A 23297-nucleotide genomic window follows, 5' to 3' on the forward strand; every position below is an offset into this window, starting at 1 on the left:
GGTCCTGCCGATCTCTGGATTTGTTTATGTCCATTTGTCAATGTTGGAGGTCATGACTTTTATCATTTGTTGTCTACATGTTGTGTCTTTCCATACTATCTACTGGACGTAATGATCTTAAGTTGTACGTTGCTTCTAAATTCTTATAGAAATTATGTTACTAACTTTATTTATCTTTTATTTTGAATGTTTGCAAGCCTGCACTTGATATAGACCTTTCTTTTTTATGTTTTAATTCCAATTTTAATTATTATGAATTGTATTTTACTTGGACCTTTTATTTATATATTTTGTTTCCTAATCCATATGTAAACAGAACAACTAATTTTTCATTATTTTCTATTTCAAATCATAGCTATTGATTAATTGTATTTTATATGAACTATTTATTTAGGTATTTTGTTTCCTAATTTGTATGGAAATCAATCCATTAATCTTTTATAACTTTTAATTGCAAATTTAATTTAGTTTGTTAGATGATGTAACAATGAATTGTGTAGATCATTTTCTTTCTTTATTAATGTGGTAATTTTCTATGCTTCTTTTGTTGGCTATTTAATCATTCGCGTGTAGCTATCAGCAGAAGTGGCACGTCCATTCGATGCGCCTAGGGCTGGACAAAAAGCTCACGGCTCACGAGCTAGCTCGGGCTCGTGAAGGCTCGGCTTGGCTCGGCTCAGCTCGTTGCCCAAACGAGCTAAGCCCGAGCCACACTGCTGGCTCGTTCAACAATCGAGTCGAGCCAAGCCAGCTCGTAAGCCGCTCACAAGCCAAACTGAGCTATAGACAACCTGCACTAATGCCTGATTAGCCTGACCACAGCCCATAGGGTCTGCCGTCCGTATGATCCATGCATGAGTACACGAACCAGCAATCACCTTGAGGCTTAAGCCTTGCCTTTTTTAATGCCACTGAGAGCACTCACCCTCATGATCCATGCATGCATGCATGTTTTTCCTTTGTTTATTCGACAGCCACATGCATGTGACAATCGCCACCATCGGCTATGCAAAATCGCATGCATGCATGCAAAACTAGCCCAACTTGCATGCTTTTGGCACCTAGTTTTGGCAGGCTCGTGAGTCGGCTCGAGCCAACAACCGAGCCGAGCGAGCTGAGTCTACAGTTCACCGAGCTTCTACGAGCCGAGTTGAGCTAGGCTCAGCATGGCTCATTTCCAGACCTAGATGCGCCCATGCCAAGTGCGCTGCCGTGCACATACGTCTGCTGCCAACTGTTTACTTAAGCTGGTGTAGCAAATCGGCAGACTGATACGCATGGAGTATTTGGCATATGATCTAACTTCCGACGAGGTCATTACTTATACCTTGACCTTGCCGCAGGTCTCCTCGATCTTTGAGACGCAAGTAATTTCTTTTTTATATCGAGAGGAGAGGAGATTGGCGAGGAGAGGGAGGAATAGCTATTTTAATAAAAAAATTAATTATAGTATTTTTCTATTTCTAAATCTAACGTATCTTAAAGCCACATGTGAAAGCAAAATAGATAAAAATAAATTGCAATACTTTAAAAACAACACTCCTCTTAAATGAATATGAACTCTAGATTCGAGTTAAGAGAATATTAAGAGTCATAGCGCAAGGAATCAAACAATTTGAGAAAAAAACTCTTAAACATAAAAAAACTAGCCATCAGAAAAAGAGATTCTTCAAGTTAATAGATCAAGAGGGTTGGAATGGTTCAAGATCAACTCATATAAGATGATTAACCCTCTAGCAATAAGAAGAACACCTCTTACACGATTTAAAAAGAGTAGCTCTTAAGTAAAATGAAAATCAACCAGAAAACTCCAAAAACTTACAACAAAGCAAAGAAACTAATAGAAAAAAAAAACTAGGAGATGAACATGAGTATTGGAGAAAACATGCACTTTATTTCTTTAAGAGGTTAGTCCTATTCAGCCTATACTCCTCCTGAACGTCGGATCATCCAGTGTATGCAATTTATCATACCGAACATCTTGTAATCCTACCTGCAAGAAATACTCCGACTCCAACATGCTGTTCATTTAATCGCCGGACCATCTGACGTATACATCTTCACTGGACCACCATTTTCATCATCTCCGCAACAAAAAGTTTGGTGAAGCATCCAACGTTCAACCATTTGAGCCCTGAACCATCCCACGAGTACAAGTCCACAAGAACCAATTTACAATCTCTCTGCAAGAAAAGCTCTGACGTTCACTGATGCCCAACGTCAGACTATCCAGCGTGTACTTTAATTTTTTACTTTTTCATTGAAATACTCCGACGTGTACTACATATAATTTTTCTAGACTCAGTCACAAAAATATCAACTTCATTTTCTCTATAACTTTGATTAATTATGACCATAATTACAGTACAATGCATACTCATACAATCCAAAAATCATTAAACCAAATCAACCCACTCATGGTATATAAACCAAAACATATCTCATCTTTAGATACTACAGTACCATCTGGCCTACAATCTAACCCTGATGTGCACGCCACGGTTCCTGTCAGATATATCAGGGATCAGGACTGCAGGAGCATGCAGCACGAGAGATACGAACTGGGAAGATGTTAATGCGCACAACACAGCAAAGTTTGTAGGTTTCGATCTTCCATCTCCATGCCACAATTGCAACCATTTGCTACCCCACTACAGTTAATTTATCTTCAGATGTAGTACTCGTAGACAGTAGTACGTTGAGATATTGCAATATAATAGCTTCTCGTAAATAGAATATGATTGCACCTTTCGGCGAGCCACTGTAGAAATGATGTGCATTTCTCTTTTTTTTATTCTCCTGCTGTATTGCGCTTCAGATCGACAATTCATTTGTGCACCAAAATTTCTATGAAAAATGTTAGATATGGGGATTCCAGGGATGCATTGCACTACGAAATTTCAAGCTCAAATAAATTTTGCAGAGGGAGAACTGTGAAAGAGAAATGTTCAAGGGTCACAGAAAATCACTTCCTACTCTCCAAATATACCAACAAAAACTCTAGAAAAAAGTTTCAGATGGGGATCGAAAAGACGTAAAAATATGCAGATGGGGATTACAGTTCAGTATCATCCTGCAAACTTTCAGGATCGAACACTTCAGGCGGAGGGGGAAGAAAAAAAGGAGGAATTCTGGTGGCGCCTGGTCGCTAGTTGACACACGGGGGAGACGTGCGAGCTCTAGCCAGGCGGAGGAGTGCAATCGAGGGAGCCGGAACCGGGAGGAGGAAGAGGAAGTATAGGGGAACATGGTGCGCTCGATTAGATGGTGGCCCTGAGCAGCCGTCGGGGACGGGATTGCGGCCTGCGCCGTGAGAGCGCGAGGACGGCGAGGACGGACGACCAAGGTCGCGGCGAGGAGCAGGCGGTGATGGCGACGAGACGCAGGAGATCCGAATGCTAATGAGATGTGATGATCGTTCGGTTCTTGCTTCTGAAGATGCCGTTCTTGCTTCAGTTCCATTCCGTTCTCGAATCCAGCAATGTCGCTACGAAGCTCCACCGTTGAATTGAAAGGAAATACCTTCCGATGTCCGAGGGCGTGAATGCATGATGAGAGCGGAAGCTAGTGAACATCATATGCTTTTAATTTGCCAGTGACCTGATGATCTGGTTGCTAGCCATGCTCTGATTTGTTTCTCCAGGCAAGAACGAAACAAACGATCGATCGAGAATCTCCATCCATTGCTCTCAGTCGCCATTAACGACTTTTCTTTAAGCAAAGATTATATTGGTCTCAATATATATCATATCGCGCACTCAAGTTGCTAGAACTGTCGTTTCACTGTCAGTGGCAGAAATTGTGAGCTTGCAAACATTTACATAATCATCCATTTAACCATTATGAATGAATTTACAATCTTGTTTAAAAAATTGAATTTACAATGACCACACAATTCAAACAGAAATTACAGCTTATGCTGCAGCAGAGTATTCAACCAGGTCTGACAAACAAATGCTAGCCAGAAACCATATTAATGATCATCTCAACCCATCATCGTTGTCTTGAACTCGTCGAAGTCGCACACCATTCCCATCCAGATCGAACCTGAAGATCATCTCCTGGCACTCCGCAATGCCCTGGCGCGAGCCCAGCTTGCCCAGCATCAGCTTCAAGCTCAGCGGCGTGATGCACCCTCTGCCTTCCATCTCGTACATCTTGAACGCCTCCCTGAGCCACTGCTCTTCTCTTCCTCCTGGTCCGCTTCCATCTCTTGTGCCAGCCTCACGAACTCCTCTTCGTCCAGCAGACCGTCGCCGTCCCTGTCTCTGTTAGCATGCCTGCTAGTGGTGCTGAATCTGAAACACCGGTGACTGAAGCTGCTCCAGAAGCTCCTGCCTTACCGCATGCTGGGTACCCTCACACGCCTTGGGCCAATGAGCAAAGATTGGAGTGCTCCTGCCTTACCGCATGATGTTTGAACGTTCACTGATTAAGCTTGTATTATTTATTGTAGGGATGCCAGAGAATTTGATCATGACAAAGTATCTTCTGTATGCTGAACAGGGAGGCATTGAAATGTGTGGAACAGCTGCTTCATTGGCATATGGGCTTCTCAAAGTCCTGAAATGAAGTGCCGAGAAATGGAAATTCAGCTGCGTATCACGACTCTCAGAACTCGATGGCAACTGTCTTCTAGCAGTAGGAACCCATTAGAAGGTATCTTGAATGTTGATTACATTAACATTGTACTCACCAGCTTCTGACATAGGAATGCCTGACACACTGGTCCCAATCTCACTACATCTCTATTTTTTTATGTTGATCTTCCACAAGGTGTCAAACAAAATGGAAGGGTAAATGTAACTGTGTCGTTAGCCAAATGGCGATGAGAATCAATTTGATCACTATTTTTCTGTAAATTGTGAGAACTAAATCCTGTTGCCTTGTTGGCAAATGGAAGTTTGATGATGTGGATCTTTGCACCCCACCTGCTTTCCTCTGGCAATGCTGATGTACAGGTCTGAATCTTATGTGGCAGTTGCCGGTGCTGCTATTATCAGCTGTGGTTCGGAAGAACATCGGACAAGCATCGCCTGATGAGCGATGACCATATTTGGAGCTCCTGTTGAAGTTCTTAATAATACTTGTAAACTGTAGTTGAATTTGAGTTGTGAATGTCCCCGGTGACAGACTCAAGGTCGGATACAAACATGAACTGGTGGCCGCCTCCTCGCAAAAAAAAAAAAAAAAACCTGGTAGCCTCCAACTAGTTGCGTATTTTGCACAAATATTTGTCTTGCATTGATCACAGGCAAGTTAGTGCTTTGTTTTGTTTTCCAAACTGGTTATTACCAGCAGTCAAATCGACGTCGCAGACAAGTCTTTGCTTGCGCCAACGAGTAACCAAAAACAGACCCCTCCTGACCCGGGCCCCACGTGTCATGGGCTCATAGCCTCCCTCGCTCACCGATCCCTTCCCCTCCCCGCAAGGCCGGCACCAAACCGCCGCCGGCGCAATGGCGGGAGGCGGCCTGGCGGCGGCGTGGGAGCTAACCGTCGTCTTCCTCCTGCAGCCCCTCCTCGCCGTCGCCTTCGTCCTCACCCTCATCCTCCTCAGTACGGCGCCCCTCCCCTCCCCTTCCCTTTCTTTGCCCTTTTTTGGCTTGCTGCGTGGGCTCCCTGATCCGCTCGTCTCCTCAGGCTGGTACGTGGCGTGGAGGACGGTGCTGGTGCACGTGCCGCTGGTGCAGGAAATCGCCGGACTGCGACGGAAGAAGCCCGCCAAGCCCAAGCCGGCCAACTTCGGCCGCATCGCCAGGTTCTACCAGTTCCAGGCTGAGGCCGCCCAAAGGTGAAAGCTTTACCCCTCCGCAACCGCACAAGTCTCCTCCTGTTGCTCATCTGGATGTGTTTGCGTTGAGTTCTGCCGAAATCTGACAACTTTTGTTTAATTCTGACCCGGGATTCAGTACTTCACTAACTTCTGCTCATCTGAACTTCTGTTCGTCAGTCCAGGCATGGCTGAGGTAGTTACGCTGTAGATTGTAGATTAGACTGGTTCCTTCTGCCTCTGAAATCATGTACAGCTGGTGCCTGATGTGATTGCAATTATAGTTTGGTTGCGATTGGAACTGTTATTTGGAATGTTGGCTTAAGCTATATTGCCAACTTGAGTCAACTCTATATATGCAGTTTGGCATAATGCCTTAGGGTTTGCTGCATAAGCTGTGTCCTTTGGGACTAGGCTATAGGCTTTTCAGTTTGATCTTGGTTTGACAGTTGCCACGGGAGAAGTGGTAAAATCATATAGGTCAGTTGCGCCTGTGAGGATAGGAAACATTGGCCCTCTCAGTGCACCTGAAGTTTATACGTTTTACTAGACTGCAGTACAGGTACACTTGATAAAGTGACAATAACGCGGTGTTACCTGCAAATTTGTGTTCCTCGTGTTACCTCTTTGATGCCTATCTCAAATTCCTGCATCTCATGTCAAGTCTAGTTTTGATGCTAAAGTAAAATTGTATGTCCCAATTGAAAGAAAAACCTACTAAACTCATACGTTGGTCCATAGAGTAGGAACTTGGGAACTACCTTTTTTTTTCCATTGATGGGCGTTGTAGCTACTGTTATATGACAAAATGTGTTAAATTTAACATTGGTTGTTTTCCACAGAGTTGCATCTTTTTTAAGCAACTGTCCATGTTAGAACTGTAGTTAGTAAAAAAAGCAGAAGTTTTTAGCACTTGGCATTGCAAATACCCGCAGTCATATTGTCTCAGAAGCTGTAATTTTGTTATGGAATTACTTGGACATAGTTGGGAGCACTGGATAGGGATCAAATAATCTAGAATCTATGTGTTTCATATGTAACAAACAAGTTATTCTTGATAAGCATGTATTTAGGTCACTATCAATTGCAAATTGTACTTGATAAGCATGTATTTTGGACCTCATCTACATATCCAAGTGTTTAAAGATGGTATAGCTGTCTGTAAACTGTTATAATGTAGTATTTGATTTATGTGTTGTTCTCTCCTTAGAGTCTTCATGTTTTGCCTTGACCAGCAGTGCCTATTCAGTATTACTACAAGAAACTACCAGTCTGCCTTTTGTTTATCGCAACATTTCCTTTTTACCTTAATGCCATTCCCTTCTTCAGTGATTGGCAACTGCTTAGAACATAATAATGATAGAACATTGTTTCATTAAATCGTACTAAATTCGTTACTGCTAGGTGGCTTATAGATGTTTCTAGCTTGCTGCTGTGGCATCCAGTTAGATACCAATGTTAAACTGCAGCAGTGGCTTAGAGTTGCTGCGATTTGGCCAGAGATGGTCTCATGCTGGTTTCTAGAACATTTTGGTTATTCAGAGTGTTGCATCCTTTTTTGATTCCATGCAATAACTTTGCAACACATTGTGTGTACTTGTAAAAGTTAGATGAAATTTAGACAGGATAGCTAACAGGAATGCTTTCTGGTGCTTATAAAACCCTGGTGATTCAGAAGTGTTGCGCTCATTTTCAGATATACCCCCAGTAGTGTTGGGATCATTTTGTTCTTACCAGAAGAAGTTGTTTGTACTACCTCTGATTTCAAGCTTAAGTTGTTTGAGATTTTGGCAAATTGATTAAGAAGAAACATAAAATTAATCATATATTTATTCCCACACTTTACTAATCTGGTTGTTTGTTATCTCTTGACAGGAACAGCAAATCAGAAAGGGCATTGTAACCTAAATCCTTTAGCGCATTGCAAGCAGTGCCCGCAGGCTGCATTATTTGAAATCTCTGATTCTAATATTGAACACAATACTGAAAATGAAATGGTGGGTCTTTTCTAAGGAGAGAACGGATGTCAGCATCCGACGGAAGCTTCCTGTGTGGCAAATGTTTATACATCAAGTTTCCACAATAAGAATAACACTAGTGAGAACTGTATATTGCACCCTGTAAATTTGGCGATCTTGTAATACTAGATTGTACATATACCTGTACAAGAATAAAGAGAACCGCTTGACCTTTGGAATATCATTGTACCATCTGTTCAAAGTTTTCTTTGTAAAGTTCAGCTCTAATCATTGGCTCATTATGGCATCCCTAAAGATCAAAACTGCTTTATCTGATGCCAATCTGATGGGGTTATGCCCTCATTCTTTCCTCTCTGATGATCAATGATCATCCATTCAATCATCCAATCATTTGGTGATTGATTCCCTCTGGGAAGGATGAGGATCTGGACTAACCTGGCAAGAGAGAAGCTACACATGCTCTGAGAACCAAGACCGAACCACCTGCTCAAAAGCCGCTTCTTTTGCACCAAAGTTGTTTGCTCCTGATTGCAGTCCATATTTAATCGAAACAACCGAATTGTTCATCCTTAAACAGTACAGGTCGGCGTGACTACGCGACCGAAGGGTTGACATAAACAAAGGCACATCTCATCTCTTTTCCTTTTCCTCCAGCCCTGAAAAGAGTGATGCAAATGCCTCCAACTTAAGAAATGGTAGTGTGGAATGATGGCTGATTCGACCTCAGGGCAGGAGCCGTGCTGTGCTCCCCTCCCGTGGCACAAAGTGAGGCGGCCACTCTTACAGAAGGATCTCCCTCCTGATCACCTAAAATCTTACCGAAAAGCGCGACGATGACGACGGCTCCGGCGGTCGTACCGGTCGCCGTCGTTGAAAATAGGCTCGATGCCGTTTTCCGGGCCCTGGAGAAATGATGGGTGTGGATGCCATGATTAGGGATATGGAGCATCATTGTACTACCCCAAGCTTGCAGATTCCAAGCTAATCATCATTCATCAGTGGTGGATTCGTCTGCTCTAGATTTCGGTAAGATTTTCCTGGCTCATGTATATAGCAAAGCAAAGGGTAGTTGAGTTGTGAGTGTCCTATCGTGCAAAAAGCAGCAAAAAGGGCACAGTTCAAGGTCTAAAGCCAATCTTTTGTTAGAATGTTCCATGTAGGCGAAAAAGAAACGGACACCAGTGAGATTTCACATGACACAGCGTTGGCTTGTTAGCTAACATATACTAATGAATTCATAAATATTCCTAAAAAGGCATACTTGACCTATCTATCCTAGAGATTGCACACCCAAGACTGTAATCGTTATGCACTGATGCAAGTCTCCTTCAATTATACGGATCCGAGGATAAAATGGTAGTCACAAGTGCAAGTACTCCGTGTACGAAAACTATTCGGGGCATTTGTGTGCATACCACTGTGACTTCGGGGCATTATTTTGCACACTTGTCATCCTCAACTTACTATTTGTGTGTCTGCCACTTGAATTTGTGTGTATACCACTGCTTATTAGTGGCACACATACAAAGGGTATTGAGTGGTACATGCACAAATTCCAGTAACACATACACAAATAGTAAGTTTGGGATAACACGAGCAAAACAACAATTCCTAATGGCATACACATATTTTCCAAAATGGCCGGGACATTTGTGTGTATGCCACCGTGACTTCGGTGTTTTGCACACTTGCAATCCTAAACTTGCTATTTGTGTGTATGTAACTTGAATTTGTGTATATATCACTGCAGGATAGTGGCACACATACAAAGGCTATTGAGTAGCACATACACAAGTAGCAAGTTTGGGATGACACACAAGCAAAGAAACAGATTCACAATGTCATACACACAGTTTCCAAAATGGCTGGGATATTTGTTTTATGAAACTGTTACTGACAGTCGCTGTCAAGTAGGTCTCCCTGAATTGCTTCACCCATCATGCTAAGTTACTGTACAGATATATAGTTGTTCAACTAGGTAACACGAATCGTTCTGTCAAGGACCCAGGTGGTGGCGCCGGAGCTGGCGAACGAAGGCGAGTCTGAGGAGACCGAGCGTGTTAAGTTGGGCTCGATCTAAGGCTTGTTGGACTAGCTGGGTTGAACCCAGTATGTGCGTGGACTGGCATCGAGTTGGCCTGTGGGCCTGAGGTCGAGGCGTTTTAAGCCCGGCCGTGTAACGGACTTGGATCAGACAGAAATGAAGATTTGAACTCTCCTCCTCTCTCTCTGGTTCTTCTTCCTCCCCATGTCTTCCTCTCTCTCTCTCTCCCTCTCTCTCTCTCTCTCTCTCTCTCTCTCTCTATATATATATATATATATATATATATATATATATATATATATATATGCCTTTTCTCCTCCGATTCACCACGTGATAGATCTCGTCGGTGAAGTGGCCGGCGCGACCATGATATCTGGTATCAGAGCCACTCACTGCTATGGCCGCATCGCTCTGGCTCCTAAGAAGCAGCCGAAGTTTGAGGAGCGGATGTCGACCTTCATGGAAAGTTTGGAGACCATGGTGGGAGGTCTAGCAATGCAATTCGAGGGCTTCAAGTTGATGATGCAAGATACGCTAGATAAGCTTAATGGCTTGCAAGGTGGCACTCTTCTGTGGATGAGTCACTCAACGCTCTCCAGCAAAAGTTCGGGGAGGTGGCCTCGTGTCTGCAGATGCTTAAGACGCAACCTCGGACTCCAACGTCGTCGACTAGTCCGATCAATGTGGCTCCATTGAAGGCGGTGTGCCCACCTGCATCAACCTCGGAGCTGGAGTTCCCTAAATTTGATGGAGAGAACCCACACCTCTGGAGAGATCATTGTGAGTTGTACTTTGAGGTGTATGTAGTCTGCGATAATTTGAAAACGTGATTCGCTCCTCTGAATTTCATTGTGCCCGCGGCATCATGGTTGCAGACTCTAGAATTGCGTGGGATGGTGACCAATTGCGTTGAATTTTGCTCACAGGTGTTTGATCGGTTCGATAGGGATCAATACCAGATTCACCTACGTCAATTAGACAACCTATTGCTTTGCATCGCCCCAAAGATGTAGATACTGCTTCTGCTCTCGCTTTGTTACAAGAAGAAATGGAGTCGCAGAAGAAGAAGCAGTTTAGAAAGATTTCGCTAAGTCTAGTGGTCGGATTTTCTCCACTGGCGATAAGAGCAAGCAGTTGTGTCCAAAGGATGAGGTGAAGTGACCTGACAAGCCGGTGGATGACAAATTGGAATCTCTAAAGTCTTACCACCGAGCTAAGGGATTATGCTTCACCTGTGGGGAAAAATGGAGCAAAACTCACAAGTGTCTGGACCAAATCCCATTACACATCATAGAAGAGCTATTGGAGGCCTTTCATATTGATGGGATTAGTATTGAGGAACTTGAACCACTGGAAGAAGCACCTGCTAAAATGATTTTGTCTGTTGGGGACCAAGCGGCTAGGGCAGGCGACCTCGCAAAACAATGCGGTTCAGAGGCTTCATTTAGAAACAAGAGGTGATGATTCTGGTCGATTTGGGAAGTGTAGACGCCTTTGTGAGTCAGGAATTGGTTTCTCGCTTGCGTTCTCCATGTTTGACAGTGTCAGTTGAGAAAATTTAGTGGCAGATGGGGGTGTGATGATTTGCTCGCAAATGGTTCCCAATCTACAGTGGTTTATTCAAGGCTTCAATTTTTCTTAGGATACTAAGGTGCTGCCTCTTTGATGCTTTGATCTCAAGAGCTGATTGGTTGGAAGAACATAGTTTGATGTGGGTTCACTGGAAACTGAAGCAGATGCGCTTTACTCATGATGGGCGCCATATTCTTATGCATGGGTTGCGTGACCAAACTTCTGGTTGTGCCGTAGTTTCTGTTAACAAGTTGAATGGCTTGCTTAAACAAGGCACACTCTCACTTGGAGTCGAGGTCTTCTCCTTGCAATCTCCATCAGTCGACACTACTCAGCATTTTGCATCCTTGTTCCTTGTCAGATAGTGTACAATGTTTACTCAGAGAGTTTACATACCTCTTTTCAGAACCGAAGGCGCTCCCTCTGCAATGGGCCTTTGACCATCACATTTTGTTGATTCCAGGTGCACAACCAGTGAATATTACACCATATCGTTATGCTCCCAAATAGAAATCTGAGATCGAGGCTCAGCTAAAAACCATGTTAGAACAAGGAGTTATCCAGCCCAGTTCGAGTCCATTTGCTTCCGCTGTCCTTTTGGCCAAGAAAAAAAGATGGGACCTGGTGATTTTATGTTGATTACCACCATCTTAATGCAATTACTGTGAAAAACAAGCACCCTATGCTTGTGGTGGATGAACTCATCGATGAATTGGCGGGTGCCGCTGTCTTTTCTAAACTAGACTTCTGAGCTAGATTTTATCAGATCCAAATAGCCGAAGGGGATGAATTCAAAACTACTTTTTGCACACACAATGGACTCTATGAGTTCTTGGTTGTGCCATTTGGATTGACAAATGTGCCTGCTACTTTCCAAGGTACTTGTCGGAGGATTAACTCCAGTCACAGGGATCCCGAGAGACCCCTTTTTAGAGATTCGGTCGGGGGGATGATCCTGAATACGTTCGTCGGAGAAATAAATGAGAATGAATGCAACAGCTGGTGGTGGGGGTGTTGACCTAGTGCAAAAAGAAGTAAATGCACCGGAATTTAGACAGGTTCGGGCCGCACGGGGGCGTAATACCCTACTCCTGTATGGATACTATAACTGTCTTGAGGAAGTCCCTCAAGGATGTTGCTGGTTACAAGAATGTTGGTCTATCTAAGAGCTTGAGGCTCCTTGTTCTTCGGCTGGGACTGGGCTCAGCCTTCCTCACAGTGTTTCTCTTGCGCTGTGTTCTTGTCTATCCGTTATCTCTAACTGTCTTCTTCAGCTATGCTCTTTCTTGTGTCTCTTTTCACTTGGTCTTTCCTTTTGTGCCGCCAGCTGCTTTAAGTATCCGCCGGCTGCGACATGCCCCGAACGGAAGGAGTGGGCACGAGTTCCGAGACACCATAAATGGAAAGTGTGTCATCATTTCCTCTGGGCGAAGTGACCGGGGGTGGAAAAATACGGCACACGCCCGGTCATCCGTCGCCATAAATACCCTGACAACGGGTGCCTTGGAGAGGGCCCACCGGGCAGCCGCAGAGTAACCCGGCGTGCCTGCCCTGTCTTATTCCCCTGCCACAGTAGCACGGCAGACGGAACGCCTTGGTCCTTACGACGTTATCCCGAGACATGCCGGATGGCACGGGACGGGACCCGTGCAATTAATAACCCCACGCCTCTCTGCCAAAACATGGCAGGAACTGACGCTGAGCGCGGCGGGAGCAGTTGGAGGTGACAGGCCATGCACGCTCATTAAATGCGGCCTCGGGCTTTTGACTGGTTGACACCTCATCGGTGGGCCCCTCGGGGGCCTTTCTGGGTCGTTGGGGTACCGAGTGCTCGGGGGTACTGTTCACCTCCCCGAGCACTCTCTCCCGAGAATGCCTTTCCTTGTCCTCGGGGATTTGAGTGCTCGGGGTACTGTTCACCTCCCCGAGCACTCTCTCCCGAGAATGCCTTTCCTTGTCCTCGGGGATCCGAGTGCTCGGGGGTACTGTTCACCTCCCCGAGCACTCTTGTACGGATCCTCGGGGAACCGAGTGCTCAGGGGCTGCCGCACGCAGCCTCGAGCATTATCTCCCGAGCACTTTTGTACGGATCCTCGGGGAACCGAGTGCTCGAGGGCTACCGCACGCAGCCCCGAGCACTCTCTCCCAGAACTTAGCTCTCCAGGTCGTCGGGGGACTAGGGTGCTCGGGGGTGACCGTACACCTCCCCGAGCACTTTCTTCCCGGTACTTGGATTCCGTGGATCATCGGGGAATTGGGGTACTCGGGAGCCACCGACTGTGGCCCCGAGCGCCTTCTCCCATGACTTGATCTTTTCTCATCCTACAGGAGAGACCCCGGATGGCGCCATGTGGCGGATGGCTGGCCTGGCCTCGGGATTCAGGGACCCCCGGTTTCTGATACACCGACAGTACTATGAATCACATCTTTGCTCATCTGTTGCGCATGTGTGTTCTGGTGTTTATAGATGATATCCTTGTGTATAGCAAGTCTTTGGATGAGCATATGGTCCATATCAAGAAGGTCTTTGTGATTCTACAAGATCGTCGATTCTTGGTTAAACCATCTAAGTGTATCTTTGCTTAGTCTGCAATTGAGTACTTGGGCCACCACATATCTGCTTCAGGTGTTGCTATTGATCCCTCAAAGTCGTTGCAGTGGAAGCTTGGCATGTTCCTTCTTTAGTGAAACAATTAAGGGGCTTTCTTGGTCTCATCGGTTATTACAGATGTTTCATTAAACATTATGTACTTATTAGTCACACATTGACACATCTGCTCAAGAAGAGTACTCCTTTCCAATGGACTCCTTATACTGATCAGGCCTTACATGATAGTGGCATTGGAGGGCATTCTGGATTCCATGCTACATATCACAGGATCAAAGCACTTTTTGCTTGGCCCAAACTCAAAGAATCTGTCAAATCCTTTGTTGAGTCCTGCACTGTTTGTTCAGTAAGCAAAAGGGTAACACGTTAAACTTCTTTGATCGTTGGAACCTTTACCACTTCCCTCTCAAGCTTAGTCTATGGTCAGTCTTGACTTTATTGAAGGTCTTCCTATGTCTTATAAGTTTGATGTGATTTTTGTAGTCATTGATGAATTCACTAAGTATGGACACTTTATCCCCATGGCTCATCCCTATACTGCTTTTCAAGTGGCCCAATTATACCTTAATCACATCTACAAGCTCCACGGACTACCCTAGACCATTATCTCAGACCGAGACAAAGTGTTCACAAGCACTCTTTGGAAAGAGTTGTTCAGACTCTCTGATACTAAATTGCTTATGAGCTCTTCTTATCACCCCCAAACGGATAGCCAGACCAAACATCTTAATTAGTGTTTGGAGGCTTTTCTTCGACGTACTGTGCATTCTTGTCTGAAGAGTTGGAGCAAATGTCTACCCCTTGTCGAGTTTTGGTATAATACCTCCTACCACTCCTCCCTTGGCTGCACTTCATTTGAGGTCTTGTATGGGCATCCTCCTCGCCATGTTGGCATTGTGAACCCCAAAGACTGTATGGTGCCGGATTTGGAAACCTGGCTCAAGGAGCGTAACCTGTTGACTCGGCTGATTCAACAACAGTTGCAGCACGCTCAGCAAAGGATGAAAGCTCAAGCAGATACTCATCGAAGTGAGCACGAATTTCAGGTCGGTGATCGTGTTTATCTGAAATTGCAGCCTCATGTGCAGTCATCGGTTGCATATCGTAGCAACCACAAATTGTCCTTCAAGTTCTATGGCTTGTACACCGTTCTACAGCGCATTGGGTGGGTGGCGTATAAATTGGACCTTCCAGCTCATAGTCAAATACATCCAGTCATCCATGTTTCTCAATTGAAGCGGCACATCCCTCCATCTACTCAGGTCAATATCAATTTCTCTACAGTTTCTACTGACCCTCTCCTTCCTCTGGAGCCAGTGGCAGTTCTGCAACGTGCCATGGTTCCTCGCGGTTCGTCCAGTGCTCGTCGTGCCCTCATACAATGGAGCGGGCTTCCTCCCGAGATGGCTTCATGGGAAGATGAGCTTGACATACATTGCCGTTTTCCGCGTGCTTCAGCTTGGGGAGAAACTGTGTCCAAGGGGGAGGGAATGTCAAGGACCTAGGTGGTGGTGCCGAAGCTGGCGAAGGAAGGTGAGTCTGAGGAGACCGGGCATGTTGAGTCGGGCTCGATCTGAGGTGTGTTGGACTAGTTGGGCTGAACCCAATTGTGTGTGGGCTGGCATCGAGTTGGTATGTGGGCTCGAGGTCAAGACGTTTGTAAGCCCGGGTGTGTAACGGATTTAGATCAGACTGAAATGAAGATTTGAACTCTCCTCTCTCTGGTCCTTCTTCCTCCCCACATCTTCCTCTCTCTCGATGTTTTTTCTCCTCCAATTCACCACATGATCAATCTCGCCGGTGAATTGGCCGACGGGACCATGACACGTTCACACACATAGCACCATGAAAGCGATTTTGCATGGGGATGACAAAGAGATGAGAGAGAAATTAACCCGGCATCAACTCAGCTTCCTGAGAAGAAGTGGTTTTACAATACCGAGAGTGGGAAACACCGTATTTTCTGTGCTGTTTTCTGAAATTTTACATATTGATACTGTACTATGTACCAGTCACATAAATTCAGCCAAAATTTACTTCACTTGTTTCAAACGGAAGGGGGAGCAGTAGTAACGCCCGAGACAGGCCAAGTCCTAACTACTACGTACCAGCATGAGAATACTGAGCTTGAGCAAAAGATACTGAACAAGGTGAGGTGTGTGTGTATATTCTGTAGGTATGTTTATTGTAGTTTATGTCTACGTACATTCTATAAGTTGTAATTTACAGTGTTTCGGGTTATGTAACTAGGGGATGTGTGCAGTGCGAATAACAAGTTGTAACTCACAGTGTTAGCTTCTCGTGTTGCAATTATGTATTTATGGACGTGAAGTTGTAATTGGTCTACCTAACAAGCTGTAACTCACAATGTTTCGAGTTGTAATGGGGGATGTGCACAGTGTGAATAATAAGTTGTAATTCATAGTGCTGGCTTCTTGTGTTGCAATTATGTATTTCTGAATGTAAAGTTGTAACTGGTCTACCTAATAAGTTGTAACACAGTATTTCAGACTATAACTGAGGGATGTGCGCAGTATGAATAGTAACTTGTTCAGTATTTCACGTTGTAACTGTTTCACCTAACAAGTTGTAACTCACAATATTTCGAGTTGTAACTGGGGATGTGCGCAGTGCGAATAACAAGTTGTAACTCACAGTATTTTGGGTTGTAACTGGAGGATGTACACAGTGCGAATAGCAACTGCGTAGACGCAGAATAGCCTCGCCGTGTGTGTATATATATATATAATCACACACACACATATATATATAATCTCTCTCTCTCTCACACACACAATATATATATATATATATATAATCACATATATCGCTCCAAATATATATTTTTTGAAACCCATTGTGTTCAGCCCAGAATACGCAGGTCTTGTTCTAGGCTTTTTCTGCAGGCAAAAGAAGCAATGCAAGACGTATCATTATGATTGTCTCTGAACATGTATATGATGTACGGAAAAGGAACACACAGAGAGTAAGGGAGAAACAAACGAACTCTTCTTTTATTTTTGGAGAATTGCTCTTGCGGTCGATAGCGTTCTGCCTTTTAACGCTCCTCAAGCACTCCATTGTCGTCGGCCACATCTTTCCCAAATGGTGCTATTTTAACTCACCAAATGTGCCTACACTTTGGACATTTTTGTCCCAACTCCTACTTTCCTCCCTATCTTTGTCTCCCTTCCTCTTTTCCCTCTCAAAATTCTCAGGTTTGTGAATCTACGTCATTTGGCCTCACCAGTTTTGAAGAAGACATTTGCTGAAATAGAAGGTGGGAGGAGCAAAATCGTCAAACGATAGAAAAGCCAGGCCAAGTGCTATTTTGGCAAGATGGCGAGTGCAAGCCAGTATGTTTGTAAATTCAGAAAAACGAAAATGCCAAGAGGACATTTTTTTAATTTTCCCACTACAAACCATTTTGCTATTACATCAAGGAGAGAAGTGATCAGGATGCATAGGATTTGGAACATAAAACAAACCCTGAATTGTATTAAAGTGGTCCGAAGTCATGACTCGAGATGTAAGGCATTGATTAAGGGGTAAAGATTCATAAAGTATAACTAAAAGAATGGAACACTTTAACCCGGTCTGCTACTAGAATTAAGATAAACCATTATCACCTTGCAATAATTTTTTTATTGCCGCAAGATAATATAAAAAAGAGAAGTGGTCACATGACGTAACTTAATATAACAAAAGAATGTACTCATATTCCTGAGCAATCAATATAGCATTCGGTTGATGACTAAAATTGATATAGTACGAAGAATTTTGGAGCTGGAGAATTCAACGGGTCGGAACATCCGGTCATAATATCAGAACTTTCGATTTTTGTGAACATTGGATGGTCCGACGTTTAGAAATTTATTCTCACAGGAGTTTTTGTCGAAACATCCGGTTATATATTTTTGTCTAACCCGAGAGCCCCATGTTTGGATCAAATCGGACATTCCGGCCAATCAGGACTTCCGATTTTTGAATCAAAACTTCTGAGTAAATATTTTCAGCCAAACCGAGAGGCCGATGTTTGAGCAAAACTGGACTTTCCAGCTATATCGGAACATCCCATCGTAGGATCGGAATATTTGATTAAATATTTAAAACCAAACTGAGAGCATCATGTTTGGAGAAACCCAGATATTCCAATATAATTAGAACCTCCAATGTTCCCGATCAAAACATCCGATCGAATTTGGAACCAAGATTTTGGGAAGAGATAGAGTCGGATTTGAATGAGAGTTTTTATAGATTCCCACTCAAAATAGGGCAAGACTATTCCTCCCTATAAATATGAAGGGCCACGGTTGATTGAGGAGGACCATCATCCAATTGAATCAATACAATTTACTTTTATCTCTTTTTTTATCCCTTTTTCCCTAATTCGTTTTTCCAACCTATTTGGCTTCCCATTCTTGATCTCCACGACTAAGGATAAGCCGTCAGCCAACTATGCTCTGACGGAGTTCCTCCCGAGCGTGAGTGATGACAAAGGCTCAACGACATGGTGCCACGACTCGACATGGGAGCCAGATCCGTGGGTTTAGGTCCCCGTGGATCTAGCACCTAGCAGGTATGAGTTCGGGTTTTAAATCCCGCCCACATGTCTGGCGAGTCGGGTACCCAAAATGGGTTGGTCGGGTTTAGGTTTTCAAGTACACCCGTGGGTGCACACGGGTTGCCCGAAATCTCAGCCTAACTAACCACACTTGTCAACTCAACCAACCTCACACCATCGATCCATCACCCTAATAGGACCAACTCACTTTATCTGGTATTTAGCCCTGCCTCCTGTCCCACGCGGCCTGCCCATCCCCAACACTTGGCCTCTCGCCCTCTACACCACCCACCCGCCTCGCCTAGCCTCTCCGCTGCCCCGCCTCCCCTCCCGGCCTCCCCACCGCCCTGCTTCCCCATCCACCACCTTGCCCGACCTTCCCGCAGCCTTGCCACCGCCACGCCCACCTCTCTGGTCAGCAAACACCCCATCCCGTCTCTTCATGTTGGCCTCCTGCTCTCTCCCTCATTCACCGTTTTCTCCCACTGAGCAGTAGCAACCTCCTCACTCTCCCACCCCCAAACTCACCCAGATCTACCAAAAGGGATCCATTAGGAGCTCCTCCTTTGATCCTAGCCCTTGGTTCATCGATTCCTCGCCGGATTAGAGCTACCCACCACCTTCTTCTCCAACTCTGGCCACCTCATCAACCTCGCCATCGATTTCTTGGTTCGGGCCATCTCCATCCAAGCCAAAGCACTGGAGAGCTCACCCATTCCATGGTGAGGCTTTCTGGCCCTATTTCCCTTAGTTTCCCCTCTCTCTTGCTCGTTCATGGCCAATTGCCGTCGGCGACTTTGCTGCTCGCTACCATGAAGCTTGCTTCGGTGAACTTCAGTAGCTGTGAATGCCTTAGACGGAATCCCCTTAGTGTGTTGAGGCTCTTGCTGTTGATCCTAGGCCAAGCCATTGCGCTACTCACCGCCGGTGAAGTTGCATCGTACCACCACCATGGCCCTCTTGTGTCCAGCCCGATGGGCACCCGTCGGGTGCGGGGTCGAGTCTCATTTTTCACTGATTAATCACTTCAGGCTCGTGTCGGGTTTAGACTATTGGGTTTCAGGTCGAACATGGTTTTGCTCCACCCGGTCCTAACCCGACCCATTGCCATCCCTAGCCACGGCAACGATGCTACCCGCTGAGTAAACAGGCTGAAACTTCTGATCAGGAAGGCCGGAACTTATGGTCCGTCCAGGAAAGTTTTGTTTTGATTTGCACACAAGGTGCTCGGTGTTTAGCGTGACCACTTCTCGCGACAACACATTGTCTTTCTGTAAAAAAAACTCAAACCAAGAGAACAACAGGAAAAATAGGCTATACTAGGAGGTCTGTGTGAAAATAATACAACCTAATGTTTGCATTATATATATATACATACATATATATGTATGTATATATATATATGTATATATGTATATATATATATACATAGGAAGCATATTTGTTACCCTTGGGAGTATGTACTCTCACATACGTATATCATAACATAGTGAGTGTCTCATATGATAAATAGTATGTATATAGAGCATGTGATTATATAAGATCATCCAAGTAGTATGTATATTTTTTTAGGTGGTTTGTACATATTTTTTTTTGAGTATATTACATTTCATGTACAAATATGAAGGTATTATCAAAATCTATTAAAATTGATTGACTTCTTTTCAATTTTTTTTTATGTAATTCACATTGGAGTATCTTCGAATGAGTATATAAATATATTCATAGTGATAAAAGAGTATATCTAGTTCATTTATGTGGTATATTATAGCAAGGAGTATGTACTTCTGGGAGTACATACTAGTTTTATTCAGTAGTTATTTAAGTAGTTGTTCAGTAGTTTTAAGTTATAGAAAAATTATTCAGTAGTGTCTGTAGTCGTCAGTAGTTCAATATTCAGTAATTTCAAGTTATAATAAAATTGTTCAGTAGTTTGTGTCAGTAGTGTTAGCAGTTTTTAGTAGTATCAGCAGTTTATTCATTAGTGTCAGTATTGTGACTTGGAACTACTAAACACTAAACTACTAGGCGTACTGGAATAACTATTCTACACCCAAGGTGTAGAATAGCCTTGTAGTGCTCAGTAGTGTTTAGTAATTCAGTAGTCTAGTAGTGTCAGTAGTGCTGAGTAGTGTTCAGTAGTTTGTTTAGTAATATCAATAGTACTGAAAAACTACTGACACCTATTGGATGGGCACGTGGCGCGGGAGCAAGCACACGGGCGCACGCGTGACGCCCAGCTGGCATGCCACGTGGCACACATAGGCGTGAACACGTGGGCGCGAGGCACTGCTGGCACACCACGTGCCGCACACTGGTGCGAGCATGTGGTCCTGCGGTCGGGGCCACACATGAGGGAGCACACGGGTGCGCATGTGGCTATGGGGACACGTGGTGCGCTTTGGTTGTGTGTGGGTGGGCTAGGCGGGTGGGCTGCTATGGCGCGGGTGGGCTGAGTCGAGGGGTGTAAAATAGTTATAGAATAGCACTACCGTATGTGTATATATTACAAAACGCTATTTGTATTTATTTTCACTGGAAGAGCATGTAGTAGAAATGTAATACATTCGTTCTCAAATAGATATCGTTCTAGAATATGTGTAATCAAATTTTAGAAACTTCGAACTAATATATACAAAACTATTATGATTTGATAATATAAAAATGATAGCAGTGAATTTGTCATGAAAAATACTTTTACATTATCTAATTTTTATCAATTTTTATTAAAAGATAGTTATAAAAAATAATAATTAAACGTACTTGTTGAATGCCGTGTATGTCCTAAACTACCGGTAAAAGAGAACGAATGTAATATCTGGGAAGCAGCATAATGGCGTTTGAAAGTTTGTAGAAGGCTAGGCTTTTTGTTTATTTTATTTTCAATCTAGCAATGAGATCTGCATGCAGGATCAACATACCTCCCTCAGATCGAGTCCGAGCATCACATTCTCCAAGAGCCCACGAACACCAACCTTATTAAAGAAATCATGCAACTAGCGCGGCTCCCTTAGAAAATTTTCATTTAACACTTCAAGACAATCAAAAGCACAAATGTATTTCAAGATAACCATATGTGGTTACGAAATTTCCTAACATCCGTTTTGAAAATTTCGCTACATCTGGCCATCGAGGGTCTACCAGAAATACAGGAGGCAGAATAAGTTTATCCAGAAATATTATTTGAAATACTATTCATTTTTTTTGCAAAGTTGTTTTATTTTATTGATTAAAAAACATTGTTGCATTGTGCATTGGAATTAAAGATCCCGGCTGGAGCAACTCCCGGGTAACTATTATGCACTAAAAAAACACAGGAGCATTCCAATAAGATGCATCAATTGCCGGAGCAAAAGCAGAGCTTTGGGCCAAGTGAGAATCCAAAAAGAAGATCTGATCTACATAGTGGTTTGAAGATATGGATTTGATGCAATGCACAATGCATTCCCTTCCCTTCCCTAGGAGTGCAAAAGGAACCCCTGGAATCAGGGTTTTGAACTTCATGGTCATCTCTCACATGATTCCCAACAGATGTCACTAGGGAATGAAATTGAGATATGAGATCCCTTATCAAAGTCAATCACATGCTGAACCATTCCAAGGTCTTGAAACAAGCCATGCAAGAGATGATTACTCTTGGAGTTAGAAAATTTAGCTAGCCCACACAACGATTGATAATGACACTGGAGATACGATGTTTGTCGATGAGGTTGAGTCGAAGTTTACATCCTTCAAACAATGACTACTGGCACCCCTCCTCAAATTTGCAACACCGACTGGCCATGATCCAACCGTATGCCGGCACCCCCGCATGTTTGTTGCGTAATATCGTCGTACTTTGTTACAACAACTGTCCTCTCGTTAAATTTTAAATCCTACATGTAACTTCCCTTTACATGTATTCGACACATTCCAACACTCGGTAATGCAATGGAAAAACCACCGTCAGTGGCACGGACTATCAATTCAACAATGCCATCGATCATGGGGTTGAAATGTTGGATGCAAATAAAGTAAAGTGAGATGAGATGAAACGAAATGAAAGCTAATGAGCATGCCATGTAATCATTTGGATATCACACATATCAAATGGAATGTCCCTTCATGCCAAAGGGACCTCCAAAATCACATAATCACACATGAGCCAACCAATGGCCTTTCTCGCCTACCACCAGCACTATATAGCACCATCACAATCACCTCACAAGATTAAGAAATCTTGGTCCTGCAGGTTGTTCCAAAACAAAAGCAAGTTTCAAATTTAGTCTTGGAGGTAGTAGTAGTAGTATATTCACATCATTGATATCTTGAATACACCTCCTACTCCCACCAAGTACCCTTTAAGATGTAAAGCCCAGGAGAAAAGGAAAAGAAAAAGAAATAAAAAATAAAGAGCATTTTTATACCAGATATGGACCAGGTATGATGTTCATGCCCCATCACAGGATGAAATAAAGAGCATTTTTATACCAAGTGAGGAAAGGAGGACTCCATATTTTAAAAGGGAAAAAGAGAGGAAAGGAACAGAAAAGGAGGCATCGGATGTATCAGTTCGGCGATGTCTTTCACCAACTAATTAAAGAAACATTATACGCAGCTAAATACAATGACCAGATCGCTGCTACTATTGATAAAACAGAAGATTGTACTCCCCACTTATGCGCAAAATATTTGAGGAGTAGGTAGAGTATTCGGTATGAACTAATCATCGTACTAAAAAAAACTAATTTTTTTAAATCCACCCTATCTTTTCACAT

At 43.8% G+C, this 23297-nt stretch overlaps 1 protein-coding gene and 1 pseudogene across 1 annotated transcript; one reads left to right on the forward strand and one right to left on the reverse strand.

Annotated features, from left to right (window-relative positions):
• Positions 1 to 3985: 3985 nt before the first annotated feature.
• LOC133923032 (putative calcium-binding protein CML23) lies at positions 3986 to 4348 on the reverse strand (annotated as a pseudogene).
• A 1022-nt stretch (positions 4349 to 5370) lies between these two features.
• Positions 5371 to 7970, forward strand: LOC133921986 (uncharacterized). The gene is made up of 3 exons (XM_062367123.1): positions 5371 to 5559; positions 5644 to 5794; positions 7649 to 7970. Exons 1-3 carry the CDS (start codon positions 5460 to 5462, stop codon positions 7674 to 7676), a joined length of 279 nt encoding a protein of 92 aa, XP_062223107.1. The 5' UTR covers positions 5371 to 5459; the 3' UTR covers positions 7677 to 7970.
• The last annotated feature ends 15327 nt before the right edge of the window (positions 7971 to 23297 follow it).

Source organism: Phragmites australis, chromosome 6 (genome assembly GCF_958298935.1).
Source record: "Phragmites australis chromosome 6, lpPhrAust1.1, whole genome shotgun sequence".
Taxonomy (NCBI): Eukaryota; Viridiplantae; Streptophyta; class Magnoliopsida; order Poales; family Poaceae; genus Phragmites; species Phragmites australis.